This window comes from Triturus cristatus, chromosome 1_1 (genome assembly GCF_964204655.1).
Source record: "Triturus cristatus chromosome 1_1, aTriCri1.1, whole genome shotgun sequence".
In the NCBI taxonomy this organism is placed as follows: Eukaryota; Metazoa; Chordata; class Amphibia; order Caudata; family Salamandridae; genus Triturus; species Triturus cristatus.
The window spans coordinates 121,479,942-121,499,305 of NC_140579.1; the positions used below are offsets into that span (position 1 = coordinate 121,479,942).

General features: G+C 52.6%; 1 protein-coding gene across 4 annotated transcripts in view; it reads right to left on the minus strand.

Annotated features, from left to right (window-relative positions):
* Positions 1-19,364, minus strand: part of VARS2 (valyl-tRNA synthetase 2, mitochondrial) — a 234,331-nt gene that overhangs the window by 85,508 nt on the left and 129,459 nt on the right. For all 4 annotated transcript variants that reach the window (XM_085613745.1, XM_085613770.1, XM_085613753.1 and 1 more), the window contains one exon: positions 3,621-3,702. In XM_085613745.1, coding sequence (XP_085469871.1) covers positions 3,621-3,702 — 82 coding nt within the window. The remainder of the gene's footprint in view (positions 1-3,620; positions 3,703-19,364) is intronic.

A 19,364-nucleotide genomic window follows, 5' to 3' on the forward strand; every position in this document is an offset into this window, starting at 1 on the left:
AAAATTTGGTGGAAGGTTGTCTAAAACTGGTCTCATGGAACATAGCCGGCCTAAAAAACAAATTACATACTCCGGTGTGGGCCGCTTTTATGGCAAAATATGATATTTGCCTAATGCAAGAGACCTGGGCACTGGAAAAGAGTTCCAGCCCGACTTTTGCTACTTTCGATATTTTGGCAGTGTCCACAGGTAAAGGCCGCCCATCTGGTGGATTATCAATTTGGATAGGCACACATTTGGGAATCCAGGCAACACAAATTCCAACAAAATCCCTGGATGTCCAGTGTGTCTTATTAAAACCTCCAAATAACCCACCAGTAGCATTAATAAATGTTTACTCGAGACCAACTAGAAATGGCCAAGAATCAGACACAATTAAAGATTTGGGCTCTTTTATTTTGGGATTAGACCCCTCTACTGCTATAATTCTTGGTGGGGACTTTAACTGCCAATTCGAACCGCTGGGAAGTGTTGAGCTGGGCGAACAGGATGAAGTAGATGTGCTATGGCACATCCCGGATCCTAATATCGCCTCAGTTAGAGCCTGGACACCCTTGGTGTTACAAGTAAAATCCCTCTCCCTTGCAACATCCCTGCGGGCGTGCAATGGGAGAGTGGACCCTGACCGCCCAGCAATAGAAATATTTAATCGGGCTAATAAAACATCCATCATTGACTATGTAATGGTAGAAGCCAAAAATTGGGATAAGCTGAAGGATTTTAGAATAGAAAAAAGACAGGACAGTGACCACAATGCCCTGGTCTTAACTTTTAACCCAGGGTCCTCTGGACTAACTAACCCTGAACCCAAATCTGCTATGGCAATGCCCCCCTTCGTATTAACCAATAATAGAAGGAGGGTGAAATGGCCCCATCTGGTAGAGTCACCCTCACAGCTCGCCAAATTGTAATACCCTTTATAGTCCAGATGGGTGATCCAACTGGACAACTGCAGGCATTGGAAATACACAAACAACTAGTTACGGTTTTGGGGGAGGTTTTTAATCCTGTAGGCAGACCCAAGAGGTGTGTGCTGAAAACCCACCCCTGGTTTAACGATGCCTGCAGAAAATCAAAAAAGGAGCTTCTTGCAGCAATTAAATCAAAAAATAAAGTGAATATCAGGGCTACTAGGCAGATGTATAAGAAGGAACTATCTAGGGGCAAGATAGAATGGGAAGAAGATAGGTGGAAAAAATTGAGGGATGCCCTAGTGTCAAAGGATGCTAAACTATTTTGGGCATTGGTAAACTTTGCCACGAGAGATAGTGGGGAATCGTTTTTACCAAATATTGCTTCCTCAGTCTGGGAGGCACATTTCGCCGCACTTTACACTTCTCCTTTGGTTGTTATACCTGAACATTTGAATAGGGCTACGACATTACAACCAGATGATCCTCTCTGTGCTCCCCCGGCCCTAGACCTCCCGCACGAGTATCGACTGCGGGGGGCCTCGGACTGCGGAGTTCAGACAGGTCATTTGGATGCTGGGGTGAGGCAGGCCCCTGGAAGTGTCGAGAGTATCTCAGTTAAGGAAGTTGAATCTGCAATTGCTAGGCAGCTTCCTAATAAAGCACCAGGCCTTGATAAAGTACCAGGTGATCTCTTCCGTTCCCAACCTAAAATTTGGGCGCCGTACCTAGCCGTATTGTTCAATGCGGTTTTGCTGGGAGCCAAACTGCCGGACACCTGGGCAGGGGCCGAGATTGTTCCCATTTTTAAAAAGGGTTGCCCCTTAGTCCCCTCAAATTATAGGCCGATAAGTCTTTTGGATACTACCCAGAAACTCATGGGCCGGATCCTTCTGGATAGAATACTCAGGTGGGCTGATGAGAATGAAATAATAACTACCCTCCAGGCTGGTTTTAGATCTGGGATCTCGACCCTGGACCAGCTCTTTAGGCTACAGGTCCTTTATTGGAAGTCTGTAAGTATTGATGGTGGTAGCCTCTACCTGGTCTTCGTAGATTTACGGGCCGCCTTTGACCTTGTGCCCTGGGAAAATCTATGGAGGGTCTTGAAAGAACTAGACATTCCGCCCTACCTATTAGACGTCCTGAAGCGCTTTCACGAAGGGAATTATGCCCAGGTTAGATGCGGGAAGAATGGGGAACTATCGGACCGCTTCCCTGTAACTAGAGGAGTGCGCCAGGGCTGCGCCCTGGCCCCTACGCTCTTTAGCCTCTACATAAATGGCCTGGTGGGTGAGCTAGATACTGTTCGGGATAGCGATGCCCCTCGGCTGACGTCCGTACGGGTGCCTGCTTTGATGTTCGCAGACGACACCCTATTGTTGTCTCGAACTTCTACAGGCATCCAGAGGGTACTGGACGGTTTTGTATCATTCTGCGCTTCGCGGGGACTTGAGATCAACCTAGAAAAGACGAAGTTCATGATCTTCGGTCCCCCGAAACGCACCCGCCCCAGCCCAGTTTTAAATGGTATCTCACTTGAAAGGGTTAGAACTTTTGTATATCTGGGTGTTACCCTGACTGAAGACTTCGGTTGGGGTCCCCAGGTTGAGCACACATTCATTAGGAACTTGCTTGGGCTCCCCCAGAGCACTCCGCTTATACCTCTGAGATTAGATCTAGGTCTAGAGCCTATCTCTGAACTCCTACAGATTCGACCCCTCCTGTATTGGAGAAGGCTGTGGACAGCACCCGAACTTGGTGACTATAGAGCTGAGTTCTCTGCAATTTGGGACCAGCTGAAGAGCAGAAATATACCCTGGCTATCCCACATTAAAGCTGTTGTACATCAAATAGGCCTGCCTCAATTGTGGGAGACCCTAGAGGAAAGTTGCCTAGCAGTGCGGAGAACTGAGTTACTGGCCCTACTTAGACAGGCAATCTAAGTATGCTGCACCGCTCGTCAGTAATGGGTAGGTTGACCATAGAATTTCTGCAAATAAAATTTGTGCCCAGGAGGGAGGACTTCCTAGATTTGATTCAACCCCCAATGGCAAAAAAGTTATATACACAATTAAGGCATGGTTGTCTCCCGATTGGGGCATTGATTTCCAAATGGGCTGGACGAGGAGAGGGAATCTGCCCAGTTTGCAATGAAAGTAAAGAAGATATGATCCACGTTTTATTCTTTTGCCCTGCTTATAGTGCAATACGTAGATCTTGGTTGGCACCATTGTGTAGAAATTTGGGCCTAAAACAATGTGCCCAAGCCTGCAGGATTTTAAGATAGGACACCTCACCCCCCATCGTGTTTTCTGTCTCTCGTTTTTTATATGGTATGTGGTGGAGGAGGTCTGCCCTGATTAACTGTTAACTGTTTTTAATATTGATGAATTGAATTGTTTCTTATGTCTCTCTTGATAACTTCTTGTTTAATAACTTCTTAACCTAGGTGCTTAAATATTTATGTATTTCATCTTCTATGTATATATTTTACCTGTGCTTTTATGGTCTCCGACCGAAATAAAGTTATCAAAAGAAAGATTTTATTTTGGGGTGGAAAATGTTAAATATCCTTTCCGACAAATATTAACCTAAGATTGGCTTGTAAGGTGTCTTCACGTTCTGTTGTGGGTGCATCATTGGCTACGCAGATATTTTCTTGAAGTGTCATGCGTGTTGTACATATGTTCATGATCGATGTCTCACCTGTGAGGCAGATTCGGCCATCTCTGCACATCGGACAAACCACTGGCTCTTCAGAAGATACTCTACGACATCCCCGGAGCGGCTGTGAGGAGCACGAAGGGAGAAATGAGGTGATTTGTGGAACACAAGAGGGGATGTGAATGACATAGGAATACGCAAACTACAAAAAGGTGGGCACGATGCACATTAATGTGGCGCAGAGGCCAGGGCAGCTGACTCCAGAACCCGGGGACTTGCGGTTCGATCCCCGGCGCCGTCGGCAGCTCAGCTCAGCACCATGTGACTCTGGGCAATAGTTCACTTAATCTCCCTGACGACCCCCAGTGCCTTGACACCCTTAGGCAATTGTTCACGCTTTACAAATACTGGACATTTACATGTACATAAATGGGAAGTGACAGACATGTGATGGGAGACCAAATGGCGTACGAGGAAACAAGTGCGAGATGGAGGAGATGCAGGCAGACCGAAGGTGGAAGTAAGCAACAGCAGGAGACAGGAGGGAAACTGAAGAGGAAATGATGTGTGCTAGAGATTGCAAGGGGCTTGCAATAGAGGTCATGGACATAAGAGCACGCCTGAGAGACCGAGGTGTGGGAGGGATGTGAGTGGCACAAGGGGCCACGGGAGGCACACATGAGGCATAAAGCACATGAGGAGATATGAGGGTAATTAAAGGACACAAAATGGTATAAGAGCGACACAGAAGAGTATGTGACTCACACAAGAGGGGGCATGGGACACAAAAGACAAGATTAGAGGGTCATGTGAGAAGAATTAAGAACATGAAACAGGGATAACAGAGGAAATGGCGCAAGATGATACATACTTCAGAGATACAATGCTGGGCGATCTCAAGATCCATTTTGATAATAAATCTTATAGCAGTGCGAAGACTTTATGGCCCTGGAAATCCAGCTGATCAATAACTCTCCCACTCACAAAGCTGGACCCTATATTTACTAACTTGAGGAGCCTGCAGTCAGACGCTCCTTTACTTATGACGTGGCCTGATCGTTTTGACGTCCCTTTCACGCTCTCAAAAGATATAAGGCCTCAGACCTGTGGTAACCACTCAGACTCCTACTGTAGCAGCTGGTCAAAATTGAATGTCCCCATGTGGAATTGTATACTAGAAGCATATCCCCCCCTCTGCTGTCTAACTCAGTAGCTCAATAGACTCCTGGCTCGGGTCCTCCTTGGACACTTTAAATCCCATCTCCACTAAAAAGCACCATAGAATCCTTTCCCCGGCCCCATGGAACAATGATTCCTCAAACAAAAAGAAAAAGTCGTGCAAACAGCTAGACAGGGTGTGTCATAAAACCTACAGTAATGAGGACAAGAAAAACTAAAAACCAGCTTTAAAACGCTACCCAAAAACTTGTTGTTAAAATTGCTGCAAACCAAAACTGCTCTAAAACACTCTTCCAGGTAGTTAAAACTCTCGGACCCCACCAGCATCGCAGAAGTCGCCTCCTCTCACAACTTCAGAGAGATGAATTAGCCGGCTTTTTCCTTAAAAAAAAGTGGCAGATATCCAGGCTGCTGTTTCCATCACAGGTGAGGTTAGCAGTCAAACATCTCTCCCTAATGTAGCCAGCACGATGCATAGGTCACAGCCCTTAGATGTACCTTCTTTTATGGCGCTCCTTGAACCCATTTAAAAAGCATCAGCACTGGACATTGTCGCCCCTGCAGTACATGGCAAGCTCTCCCACCCCGCTTCGATGCAGCTTATCCAACTGATGAACTTATCATTGCTGGAGGGCATTGTTCACAAAACTTGGAAAATGGCTTTGGTTACCCCCTATTGAAAAAAAAACCCAAGCTGGATCCAGTCACCTGGTCAAATTAGGGACACGTATCTCTGTTACCCATTTTATCCAAAGTGTTGGAGAATCGCATGAACCAACAACTCACAGTGCACACGGAACTTGATGGCCTACTCCACCCTTTGCAATCCGGGTTTCGAGCAGACCATAGCATCGAATTTGCTCTCCTCTGTATTACTGGGTTCTAGAAGCATCAATTAGATAGAGGTGGTGCTTGTTAGACGGACCGGGAGGGTCGGCCGAGGACAAGGGGAGAGGTCTCCGGGGAGAGCCGTCTCCAGCGATCGTACAGATAAATAACTTCCCCCCCACAGACAGACACCACACCAGGAGAAGATTTAGCGTTCTTTATAGGCAATTTCTTAAGGTACGATGAAAAGGTACAGGGAGGTCTGGACTCAGGGGTCCCCTCGATTCAAGTTTCTCAGGATGGGGAAAAGGGGGTAGCGGGACAGTCTGGTTACCAGTCTGGTAGTTGAGGTGGTATGGTGGATAGCTCACAATCCTCGAGCTCGGTGTTCTCGCTTGGACGGGCCGCGGCAGCGCCAGCAGGTCCCGGTGAAGATGGTCGAAACACGGCCCGCGGCAGCGCCAGCAGGTCCCGGTGAAGATGGTCGATACACGGTCCGCGGCAGCGCCAGCAGGTCCCGGTGAAGATGGTTGTTACAACGGACCGCGGCAGCGCCAGCAGGTCCCGATGAGGATGGATGTTGCAGAAGGCCGCGGCAGCGCCAGCCGGCAGGTCGATAGTTCCCAAGGCAGGGCTACGGCAGCGCCAGTAGTCCGTCAAGGCTGAGTTCTCTCGGTGTCTCTCGACTCCAGGATACAACTATCTTCCTGCTCCGGAGCTGCCCTAGTTATAGGACTGGCGCCCTTTGATGTCCGGACCCTCGCACTTGGAGGTCGGAGGGTCCGGGATGAAGGTGTCCAGACACCCAGCAGGGGGTGGAGCCAGCGCCTGGGGGAGCTGGAGGCGATCGGCACCTGGCGGGGGAGAGCCCTTGACGCTTCGTTCTCCCATTGACCTGCCAAGTGGTCCGTTCACCTCCTGGGTGGATGGTGGTGCCGGGATGTCGGGGCCGGCCAGGCCCAGGGTTAGGGTCGGGTGGAGGCCACGCGGCCTCGTGGCGCAGGCCCCAAGATGGCGGCTTGATCCGGCCGGGGGAGCCGGTGGTGGTTCGGTCCCGTGATACATGGAGGTCCGGGGGCAGGAGTTCCGTGGGAGACGGGGTGCGGGTGATTCTTGTGGGTAACACCTGGCGGGCCGGGGCTTGGGCCCTGTCATGCGGGGAGGGAGCAAGCCCTTCGTGTGGCCTGTCCAACATGCGTCCCCCCCAGCTGAAGGCGGGGAGAGTCACGCATCTTCCTGGGGACTCTCCTCGTCGAGGCGGAAAAAGCGTGACAGGCCATCTGCGTTGCCGTGGTCTTGGCCCGGTCGATGTTCCACGGTGAAGTCCATTCCCTGCAGGGAGATGGACCAGCGCAATAGTTTTGGGTTCTCCCCCGCATCTGCATCAGCCACTGCAGGGGTCGATGGTCGGTTTGTACCCGGAAGTGGGTACCGAAGAGATAGGGCCGGAGCTTTTTGAGGGCCCACACCACTGCGAAGGCCTCCCTCTCGATCGTGCTCCAGCGCTGTTCTCGGGCCAGGAGATGTCTGCTGATGAAGGCCACCGGCTGGTCATGACCCTCGGGGTTCAGCTGGGAAAGAACCGCTCCGATGCCGTGGTCGGAGGCGTCTGTCTGTACAATGAATTCCCGACTGTAATCGGGGGCCTGGAGCACAGGGGCGGTGCACAGGGCGGCCTTCAGCTTTTCGAAGGCCGCTTGACAGTCGGGGGTCCAGTTAATCCGCTTCGGCTGGTTTTTGGACGTGAGACCCGTGAGGGGCCCCACGATGCTGCCGTAGTCCCTCACGAACCGCCGGTAGTAGCCGGTGAGCCCCAAGAAGGCTCGGACGTCGGTCTGGGTGACGGGGGGCTGCCAGGACTGGATGGCAGCAATTTTAAGTTGCAGCGGGGCCACCAGCCCGCTTCCCACCTGGTGCCCGAGGTAGGTCACGGACCCTTGACCAATTTGGCATTTGCCGGCCTTAATCGTGAGGCCGGCCCGCTGGAGGGCCTGCAGGACCTCTTGGAGGTGGAGGAGGTGGTCGGACCAGTGGCGGCTGTACACAGCGATATCGTCCAGGTAGGCGGCGCTGAACTCTTCGAGCCCCGCCAAGACCTGGTTCACTAGACGTTGAAAAGTAGCAGGGGCATTCTTCATGCCGAAGGGCATGACCTTGAAGTGGTAGTGGCCATCGGGGGTAGAGAAGGCGGACCGCTCCTGGGCCCGGGGTGTGAGACCGATCTGCCAGTAGCCCGCTGTTAGGTCGAAGATGCTGAGGTAGCGGGCGGCCCCCAGCCGGTCGATCAATTCATCCGCTCGGGGGATAGGATGAGCGTCGGTCCGGGTGACAGCGTTCAAGCCCCAGTAGTCGACGCAGAATCTCAGTTCAGGAGTGGTGCCGGGGGCAGCGGCTTTGGGGACCAGTACAACCGGGCTGGCCCAGGGGCTGTCCGAGGGCTCGATGACCCCGATCGTGAGCATTTTGGCCACTTCCTCTTGGATGCAGGCCCGTACCCGATCTGGCACGCGGTAGGCCCGGTGTCGGATAGGGGGACTGTCCCCGGTATCCACGTCGTGCAAGCACCAAGGGGTGATCCCGGGGGTGAGGGAGAACAGTGTAGCGAACCGCAGCAGGAGGTCCCGGCAGCCCTGGCGTTGCTCTGGGGTGAGGGCATCGGAGAGCCGGACCCCGTCCACGGAACCGTCGTTCTCCTGAGTCTTCAGGAGATCCGGGAGGGTCTCGGAGTCTTCCTCCGCCCCACTGTCCGTAGCCATCAGGAGGCTGAGTTCTGAGCGCACAAAGTGCGGTTTGAGTCTGTTGGTGTGGAGGACCCGAAGGGGGTTCTGGGGGGTCCCCATGTCGATGAGGTAAGTGACGGGGATTTTGCGCTCGACCACTTTGAAGGGCCCCGTCCACTTATCTTGCAAGGCACATGGTTCGGTGGGGGACATCACCCACACTTGTTGACCAGGTTCGAACTCGACGGAGGAGGCATTTTGATCGTACCATTTTTTCATGTCCTCCTGACTGGCCTCGAGGTTCGCCTTGGCCATCTCCCTGAAGCGCCGGGTCTGATTGCGTAGGGCCAGGAGGTACTTGAGGACGTCTGGAGGGGTCTTTAGGGGGGCCATCTCCCAACCTTCTTTGACTAGGCTGAGGGGCCCTCGCACAGGGTGCCCATACAGGAGTTCGAAAGGGCTAAAGCCGAGGGACTCCTGGGGAACTTCTCGATAGGCGAAGAGGAGGCACGGGAGTAGTACATCCCACTGGCGACGGAGGGGCTCTTCCAATCCCCCAATCATCCCCTTGAGGGTGCGGTTGAATCGCTCCACTAGTCCGTTCCCTTGGGGGTGATAGGGGGTCGTGAATCGGTAGGTGACCCCGCACTGTTGCCAGAGGGACTTCATATATTTTGAGATAAAGTTCGTGCCTCGGTCGCTGACGACTTCTCGGGGGAAGCCCACCCGGGAGAAGATCCCCATTAGGGCCCGGCCAACCACCGGAGCTGTTACAGTTCGTAGGGGCACCGCCTCGGGGTAGCGGGTGGCGTGGTCCACCAGTACCAGGATGAACCTATGTCCTTGTGCCGTGCGGGGGTCCAGGGGCCCCACAATGTCTATCCCTACCCTCTCGAACAGGGTGGTGACCACTGGGAAGGGTTGCAGAGGGGCTTTTAGCTTACGGCCGCTCTTCCCACTGGCCTGGCACGTGGGGCAGGACCGGCAGTGGTTAAGGACGTCGTTCCGCATCTTCGGCCAGAAAAAGTGGGTCACTAGGCGACTGTAGGTTTTGTCCTGGCCCAGGTGTCCAGCCAGGGGGACATCGTGGGCCAGAGTTAGTAGGAAGTCTCTGAAGCGGAGAGGTACCACCAGCACTCGACTGGCCCCTATCTCCGCGATTCTTTGTTCGCTGTATAGCAGGTCGTTATCCCAATAGACCCAATGAGTTCCGGTGGAGTCCCCTGCGCTCTGGGCGCTGGCTTGCCGGCGGAGTCCCTCGAGGGAGGGGCAGGTTTTTTGCTCCTGGCGGAATTGTTCTTGGGTGGGCCCCCCTTCTTGACGCCACTGAGCCAGGCCGGGAAGGTCCTGGGGTTGAGCGACCCCTTCGGCCGTTGGTTCTGGGGGGTCGGCACCGTCGTTGTCCTCTACTGGTGCGACCGGGGGCGGAGGTGCTGGCCATTCTGGTTCTTCTGGTCGGGGGACGGCACGGGCGGCCATGGACCGGGTGGTTATGCAGGCCCAGTCCGGGAGGCCCAGCATCCCCAGGTGCTCTCTTCTTTCGACGGCGGCCCACGGGGAACTCTCAAGGTCATTCCCCAGGAGGCAGTCCACGGGGGCATCATCCCGGACCGTCACCTTCAACAGGCCGGAGACCCCTCCCCATTCGAAGGGGACGCAGGCCATTTGACACAGACTTTCGGAATTGTCGGCTGAGCGGACGGGGCAGAGAATGTTCGGCAGGATCTTTTCGGGCTTCACCAGGTGACAGCGGACAGCCGTCACACTGGCGCCTGTGTCACGTAAGGCTTCGGCCCGACTCCCATTAATGGTCACCCACTGGCCATATTTCCGGGTGTTGGCGGGTAGGGGAGCCCGCGGGACCATGTCTTTTCCCCCTAGGCACGCTAGAACCATGGCGGCCGGTTCCCACTCTTGCTGGGCCGGCTCATATTCTTCCTGTTCCTCGGATATTCGTTCTTCCCCCAGGGCGGCGGCAGCTACCTGGCGGGGCTTTGGTGTTTGGTTCTGCGGGCAGCTCGGGTCATTGGCGTAGTGGCCGACTCGCTGGCATCGGTGGCACGTGACGTTGGCTCGGAACCCGGGTCGCATCGGAGGGTTGCCCCGGCCGGCCGGGGGCGGGGTGCTGGCCGCGGGTGTGGCCGGGATGGTGTCTCTCCCTCGCCCCTGGCCTCCTCCTCCTCCTCGGGGACGGTGCTGACCTTGGTTGTTTCGGTTTTGCTCGTGTGGCCCTCTCCGGCCCACTCGGGTGCTTTCCCATCGGTCAGCTTCGGCGGCGAGTTGCCGTGGGTCAGTCAATTTACTGTCGAGGAGGTGCTGCCTGAGCTCGACGAAGCAGTTGTTCGACAGGTGCTCCCATACCATAAGATTAAAGAGTTGCTCGTAGGTCGTTACGTGGCTTCCCTTGATCCAACCCTCGAAGGCTCGGCTGAAATAGTTGACGTATTCCACCTAAGTTGTACCCGGGATCCGGGTGCAGTCTCTGAACCTCTGGCGGTACATCTCGGGTGTGAGTCCGTAGCGGGTGAGGAGGGCAGCCTTCATGTGGTCGTAGGATGACATCTGGTGATCTGGGAGCTGCAGTAGGGCATCGCGGCCTTCGTTGACGAACCTCCCCCATAGGCCGGCTCCCCAATCACTCCGGTCGATCCGGTGGGAGGTCATGGCGATCTCGTAGGCTTTGAACCACTGTTGTATGTCGTCCTCTCGGACATACTCTCGGACAACATCCTTGGGGATGTGGACTTTTTTCTCGGTTGCTCCCGGGGTGTGCGGTCGCTCAGGCACCCCCGGTTCTTTATTCTGTTTCCGAAGTTCTATTTCCGCCAGTTTGCGCTCGTGTTCGAGTGTTATTCTTTTTTCCTCGAGCTCTCTCTGTCTCTGTTTTTCTTCCCGTTCTTCTCGGAGCCGCAGATGTTCTAGATTTAGTTTCTGCTCGGCTAACTTTAGTTCACCGTCCATCTTGAGTCGTGCCATTTCCAACTCATGTAATCGGGTTCTTTCTCTTTCTTGGATCTCCTCCTGCGAGAGGCCCGTTCCCCGCTCCTCGGGAGCCGTGGCGTTCCCCTCTGGTGTGACACTGTTTTGGTCGGAGGATCCGGCGACCCCGGTTTCTGCCCACGACTCAAGGGCGCGCTTCAAATCGTCTTTGGTACTCAGGCCGGTGGTAGCAATGCCTAGTTCCATGCAGAATTGTTTAAGTTCGCGGTGGCTATATTCTTCCAACTTATCCATTTGGAACTTTTCAGTGGAACCGCTATCTTTGGCTGACATCGTGGTTTTGTCGTGGGGTGAGCTACACTCTGTACGATTACGCGTTGATTCGGATCGCGCCGCTGGCCACCAATGTTAGACGGACCGGGAGGGTCGGCCGAGGACAAGGGGAGAGGTCTCCGGGGAGAGCCGTCTCCAGCGATCGTACAGATAAATAACTTCCCCCCCACAGACAGACACCACACCAGGAGAAGATTTAGCGTTCTTTATAGGCAATTTCTTAAGGTACGATGAAAAGGTACAGGGAGGTCTGGACTCAGGGGTCCCCTCGATTCAAGTTTCTCAGGATGGGGAAAAGGGGGTAGCGGGACAGTCTGGTTACCAGTCTGGTAGTTGAGGTGGTATGGTGGATAGCTCACAATCCTCGAGCTCGGTGTTCTCGCTTGGACGGGCCGCGGCAGCGCCAGCAGGTCCCGGTGAAGATGGTCGAAACACGGTCCGCGGCAGCGCCAGCAGGTCCCGGTGAAGATGGTCGATACACGGTCCGCGGCAGCGCCAGCAGGTCCTGGTGAAGATGGTCGATACACGGTCCGCGGCAGCGCCAGCAGGTCCCGGTGAAGATGGTTGTTACAACGGACCGCGGCAGCGCCAGCAGGTCCCGATGAGGATGGATGTTGCAGAAGGCCGCGGCAGCGCCAGCAGGCAGGTCGATAGTTCCCAAGGCAGGGCTACGGCAGCGCCAGTAGTCCGTCAAGGCTGAGTTCTCTCGGTGTCTCTCGACTCCAGGATACAACTATCTTCCTGCTCCGGAGCTGCCCTAGTTATAGGACTGGCGCCCTTTGATGTCCGGACCCTCGCACTTGGAGGTCGGAGGGTCCGGGATGAAGGTGTCCAGACACCCAGCAGGGGGTGGAGCCAGCGCCTGGGGGAGCTGGAGGCGATCGGCACCTGGCGGGGGAGAGCCCTTGACGCTTCGTTCTCCCATTGACCTGCCAAGTGGTCCGTTCACCTCCTGGGTGGATGGTGGTGCCGGGATGTCGGGGCCGGCCAGGCCCAGGGTTAGGGTCGGGTGGAGGCCACGCGGCCTCGTGGCGCAGGCCCCAAGATGGCGGCTTGATCCGGCCGGGGGAGCCGGTGGTGGTTCGGTCCCGTGATACATGGAGGTTCGGGGGCAGGAGTTCCGTCGGGAGACGGGGTGCGGGTGATTCTTGTGGGTAACACCTGGCGGGCCGGGGCTTGGGCCCTGTCATGCGGGGAGGGAGCAAGCCCTTCGTGTGGCCTGTCCAACAGTGCTGCTGCTCTGATCCCGTTGGACCTCAGTGCAGCATTTGACATGGTAAATCACAACGCGCTCACATAAAGATTAGAGGCAGAGGGAGTACGGGACACTGCCCTATCCTGCCCAAACCCTTCCTGCATGATCGCAACTTCCAGGTCCACCATCACAGGTCACAATTCCACCCCTTAAACTCAGATGTGCTTCAGGGGTCCACTTTGAGTCCACTGCTCTTTCACTTGTATGTAAGACCATTAGCAGAGATAGTGGAAAACTGCGGTGGATAGTCAAAATTGTAGTATCAATTAATCAAACTAACTTTATTCATTTTGACTAAGCAAATCATAAAAGTACAAATCCAATAAAAATCAGTACACAGTATCACTTTAAAATTCATAGATTAACACGATACACACAAGATAAAAAATTAGGGACATAATAACATTAAAATTCCCTAAAAACTGGAAATATAGTAGTGCTGGCTTAGCTTGATCCAAATTCAATAGTAAAAAAATACTTACGTAGTAAAAACGCCCACCTATGACAAATAAGGGTAATATGTAAAGTGTCTTGTGCGGCACCCATTTCACATGAACAGGTGTGGAATCAGAGGATCTATGCCAACCCTCTAAAGGTTGACGAAACATATTCAACCGAAAGTATGTTAGAACCTTTCTGTGCAACACCAGCATATCTAGCGTAAGATACAATTCTAGTTTACTCGGGGAAGACACCATCCCATGGTGAGCACACATGCTCTTGATCAGAGTGCTTTTGCCCCTTTCCCCCTGCAAATTGTAGTATCTCCGTCAGCCGCGGACATTCAGAATGCGCAGGGTCTTAATACTTGCCTCCCCCAAGTCTCTAACTTAAGGCACTAACTCTTGCATACAGAGCACTCAATGATACTGGCCCGCAATACCTAAAGAAGAGAGTTCGCAAATACCATCAGTCTAGGACCCTAACATCTAATAATCATGAGTGCCTCGTCATCCCCCATTTTTCTAAATCCAGAATTGGAGGACGGTCCTTTTCCGTCAAAACTGCGACCTTATGGAACTCCATGCCCGATCACATCAGAAAAGCCAAATCGGAGCTCATCTTCCGGAAGGCTCTGAACACTTGTCTCTTCAGCCTCCCTTAGCAAACTAAGGATCAACAACTCTAACTTGTCTTCACCTTTCACTGTATCCGCAAGCACCGGGACACCCCAGATGGGGGTAGCTGTGCGCTATACAAGCTCTTAAATAAGTCTCGTCATGGATGAGTGCCAACTCCATGATATTAAACGGAGAAAAGACCAAGGTCCTGTTGGTTGGCAATCTCCCTAACGCCTGTGGAACCTACAGGTGGCCATGACCATGGATAACCTCCCCAGCCCAGTACCAGTCGTAAAGAACCTTGGAGTTTGGCCTAATGACAAACTTATCATGGGCCATCAGATCAACAAGGTAGCAGCCACTTGTTTTGGCATCAGGAAATGGCTCTGAAAGATTCTCAACTGTCTGGCTTCCTCTGCCCAGAGAACCGAAGGCCAGGCCGTAGTTATTTCTAGGTTGGACAATGGGAATGTCCTATACCTGAGGGTGGGAAAAACATTACTCAAATGCCTCCAGATTGTATAAAATGCTGCTGCACTTCTTTTGCTTCACCCTCCCGAGTTCACCTCCACACCAGTATGCTACGCGACCTCCACTGGTTGCCTATCGAACGGCGTGTGCAATTCAAGGCTCCATGCTACATGCACAAATGTCTATCAAACATGAGACCGTTTTACCTCAGATCCCTGGTGTCCTGGTATTCACCTGCACGCTTGTTGCGTTCAAGTATCCTTAGGTTGGCCGTAACTCCCAGAATTAGAATATCTTGCCAAGGAGGATAAGCATTCTCTTTTCTAGGACCTAAACTTTGGAACGATCCACCTCTAACATTGAGAGAGTGCCATTCAGTTCCCTTGTTTCGCAAATTGATTAAAACATGGCTATTTCAACCCCTGGAACCCTTTTAAATCTACATTTTCCATAGACAGCACCTTGGATTGAGCCATAACCCGCAATGAGCCTAGCACTGGGAAACCTTTTTAGGTAGCCATGAGCTGTACAAAACAAGCAACATAATAATAAAAGAATCAGGATGGGAGGAACACAAGGTGTGAATGAGGTACAACAAGCAGAAACTAAGGAATTAGGTGCACATAATAACGAACGACACCACAGGTGTGTGATGGACATAAGAGGGGAGCGGAGATGAGGGGGTGAGTAGCATAAGAGGCGAGGGCCAAGAGTGGATGGGACTGACGTATCAAAGGAATGAAGTGCATAAAAAGAGACTGGCACCTGAGAGACACTAGGGTCACACATCAGGGAATATAACAGGCAAAAATATGTGAGGGTCACAAAATGAATACAAGGCAAGCACACAGACCACACAGACCAAAGACAACTTTGGGATTTGCCTCCAGTCACCGGCCACTACCCGTGTGGTTCATGTACAGTGTTTCGCTTTACCATTACCACAAAAGAAGTGTCCTTATCGGAAACCTTTCAATGGAAAATTAATAGACACACCAATTGCAAAACTACGCACTGAATATACATGATCACCTGCCCTTGTGGCCTGCAATATGTAGGCAGGACATTACGGATGGCAAACATTCGCATCACAGAGCACAGGAGTAACATCCGACGCCAGAGGGTTGCGACCAAGATGTACACACATTTCAAGGACCATAACCATTCCCCTGATTCCATCAAATGGCTGATATTGGAAGCACACCCAGAGATCACGCAAAAAGCTCTATTCAAGATTGAACAGAGATGGGTCCACAGACTATCCACTGACAGCAGGGGACTCAATGATGACATTCCCTGGGCCAGTTTAGCCAACTCGTGATTTCCATTGCAGAAAAGGATTGTCTGCATGAGTGAGCGATACTTATTACAGGGGAAGTGACTTTCTAATGACCCGAGAATGGTCCAGGATTCCCGCTGTTATCTCGCACACATACCTTTTTGTACTCAAGTGGGCATTTCTGATCACCATCTCACCCTGAGTGGTTTTGGATAGTGTGTTAGTTAACTCAACTTTAGTCCAAGATGGCGACCATTTACCTTTAGTATTCACAATGACTGAGACTGAGCTAAGATGGCCGCCCGTTTCTGGACTCAGTGGTCCTTCTTTGTATTACCATCACGAATCACACGTGATACTTACCTCCGCGCACACTGACTACATGACATCAGACAAGGACACTCAGTGACAAATATGAACGCCATATTTTCACAGGACTGTATTACTAATTACATTGGGAATATATGAGTTTACACTTGACTCGACCAACAGTCTTAGATGGCCACTTTCCATCCATTTCGCACTAGAACGTAGACTAGGCCAATCAAATTGAGAATGTATGAGTTTACACTTGACTCGATCAACAGATTTAGATGGCTACTATCAATCCATTCCGCACCATAACGAAGACTAGGCCAAGATGGCCGCCGTTATTCACAAAGGTTGTCCTTTGAATTACTGCCATGTACAACATGTGACGCATAGCCCCGCCCACCCCATCCCCATTGGAACCGGCGTGGTATAACATGGGACTAGTTTTGACAGCCCATTCCACCGGATTCCAGCGGCGAGGGTAGGTGAGCCTGCACACAATCTCTGGATTTCCGGTAAGTGGCAACGGGACTCGTCCGACAGCCCACAGTGTTTGGTGCTATTTTACATTGGCCTCGGGGGGCTGAGATTTTTAGGTGCTCTCCATGACCGTTGGTGCACTGGCACTTTAGGCAGCACCCGAGGTTTGACTACTCACCGAGCATCTTGTTGGTTTTGTGTCCCTTGTGAGCTTGCCTATGTGCGGGACACACTGAAGGGGGTATTGGCGATCCACCTCGTTATCTCCTCTCCTCCTCCATGTTATAACACTGTTCCCATGTGGGCACCTACGGATGGATACTGATTCATTCACTTACCGATCCCCATTTATCTTTCTTTATATTTTTTTATTTCCTTTCAACAGGACACTAACTGTTGGTGTCCCTTTTATTCCGCCGGAAATTGATGAGGCCATACTATTTAGGCCCTTAGGTGAGCATTTCCACAACAATATGCTCCACTGCTGCTTTGCCCATGTTTTTATCTTGTAATTGGTTTTAAAACACTTAGTGCTTGGTCCTTCCACTATATACAGCACCTAGACACTATAACTGCGTGAGACATCACTTGCATATGCACACCTTCTAATATGTTGTGTGCTATTGTCACTAAGGCGTATAAGGCACATTATGACTGTCGAGTAAACGTACAGCTTTTATAATATCTGTCATTTTTCTGATCTAGGTTTCGTGACATCAGTGGGACATTGCCCACTGTATTACGATGTGGGAGGTAGGTTTTCCCCTCTCATTTTGTGTAGATAGCATTTGATACCCTGGTCCTGATGAATTGCCCATGATCTTACTGACAACAGAGGCAAGAAACATGTCGACGAATGAGAGTAGGACGTAGGCATCTAGGCACTTAACTGTGAGAAAGTGGGTTTCTGTTGCAGTAACCCCCCCCTTTTTTGCCTAATAGCTGATGCACTCTTCCTTGTTGTGCCCTGGGCTCCTGCCAATCAGGTGCCCAGGACCTGTGTTCCTTCCCTAAAATACAAACTCCCAATTGGCAAACCCTGGCCACATGTCAGCCCCTAGTAAATGGTACCCTAGGTACCCAGGGCCTTGTGACCAGGGAAGGCCTCTAAGGGCTGCAGCACTCATTGTGCCACCCTTAGAAGCCCTGTACCCTTACACACACACACTGCCTTTGCAGGCTGAGTGTCTGGGTGCAGGACAAAACAAAGAGTCGACATGGCACACATCTCTGTGTGCCATGCCCATCTCCTACACTGCCAAGGCATATGTCAGCCACCCCTCTGGCTGGGTGCCTTATGCCTATGGTGTGGGCACAGGAGCAGGAGCCCTGTGCCCCTACAGTACCCAGGTCCATTCATGGGCACTGTAAGTACAGTGCTGCCATTTACAAGTACATGGTGCTGAGAGCTCGTCAAACACGAGCTCCACAGCACCATAATGGCAACACTGAAGACTGGGAAGTTTGGTATCAAACTTCTCAGCACATTAAACCCACACTGATGCCAGTGTGGGATTTAATGTACTAAGCACCCCAGAGGGCATCTTAGAGATGCCCCCTTACAGCTAACCTACAATCCACGTCTGCTCTGAGGCTGCCCAGGCTGCCACACAGCAGACACGTTGCTGGACCCCTGGGTGGGAGAGCCCCTGCTCTCCCGGGCCTGCAACAATGCACATCCTGGGTGAGGTGAGAAATCTCCTCCCCCAGGATGAGCAAAGGGAAGCTTCAAAGGCATGCCGCCAGTTGGAGTTTCCCCAGGCCACTGCAACCCCCCACTCTGGCGGGAAGCTTGGCCGGAAACCCCATACAAGGACAGGGGATGTGCCAGCCTGCCCACCCCACCCCTCAGGTGGGGGAGGCGAGGTGAAGCACATCTCCGGGCTCTCGCCATCTTGAAGATGGGAGGCCCTACCCTATCAGGATTAGGCTACTGCCCCCCTCCCACAGGAGAGAGGCAGGATAGGGGGTGTACCCACCCCAGGACAAGGACCCATTGGTCCCTGGCCTTCACCTACCTGTAACGCCCCTAAATCTAGTATTTAGGGGCCCCCTGAACCTTCCTTCCGCAGATTCCAGATAGAAACCTACAAGAAGAGCAAGAAGAAAAAAGACCTGCCCTGCAGCTGCTAAAAAGAGGAAGACACCAACTGCTTTGGCCCCAGCCCTACCGGCCTGTCGACCCTCGAACCTGCTCCTGCTCCAGCGCGGCATCTCTTGTGGCCAGCAACCTCAAAAACCCCGGAGGACCTGGCTACCTTTGAACTCTGATTCCCTGGGACTCCCATGAGTAGAGGCTCTACTCGAGAAACCTATTCCTAACTCCTGGCAGCAGCCCGGAACCGCGGACCCAACACACTCTGCACCAGCCAAGCCTGGCCAGTGCCGGAGTGGACAAAGACCCTGAGGACGACCCCACGGCGACTGTGACCCCGAGTCCGGCACCCAAGGACCCCCCTCGACATCCTGGACGAAGCCTGCAGCCTCAGAACCGAGTGCCACCCCAGCCGCGATCAACCAGAGGGTAAGATTCCCGACGTCAAAAGGCACCCCTGCACCCGGCGCCCTGCGGCCCCCTGTGCCCAATCCCGGGGTACCCACCTAACCTACAACTACCCAACTTACCCCTCGAAGTGGTGGTGGCACCGGAAACATCCTCGTCCCCGAGCCTGTGAACTTTTCAAAACTGTAAAAATTCACCAAAAATCAGCCAAGTGACAAAAACGAATTTACTCACCTGTTCCTGGGTGAGCTCCCAGTGCTGGATCTTGGTGCCCAGCCCTGACCCTGAAAAGTACTCACAACTATACTTACCTCTAACTCATTTTTCTCCCATAGGAAACCATTGTCTGCTTTTCTGTGAAATTTCTTCTAAGTGTCTATTTTTACAAATTTTAAATATTCTTTTAAAATCGTACCATTTCTGCA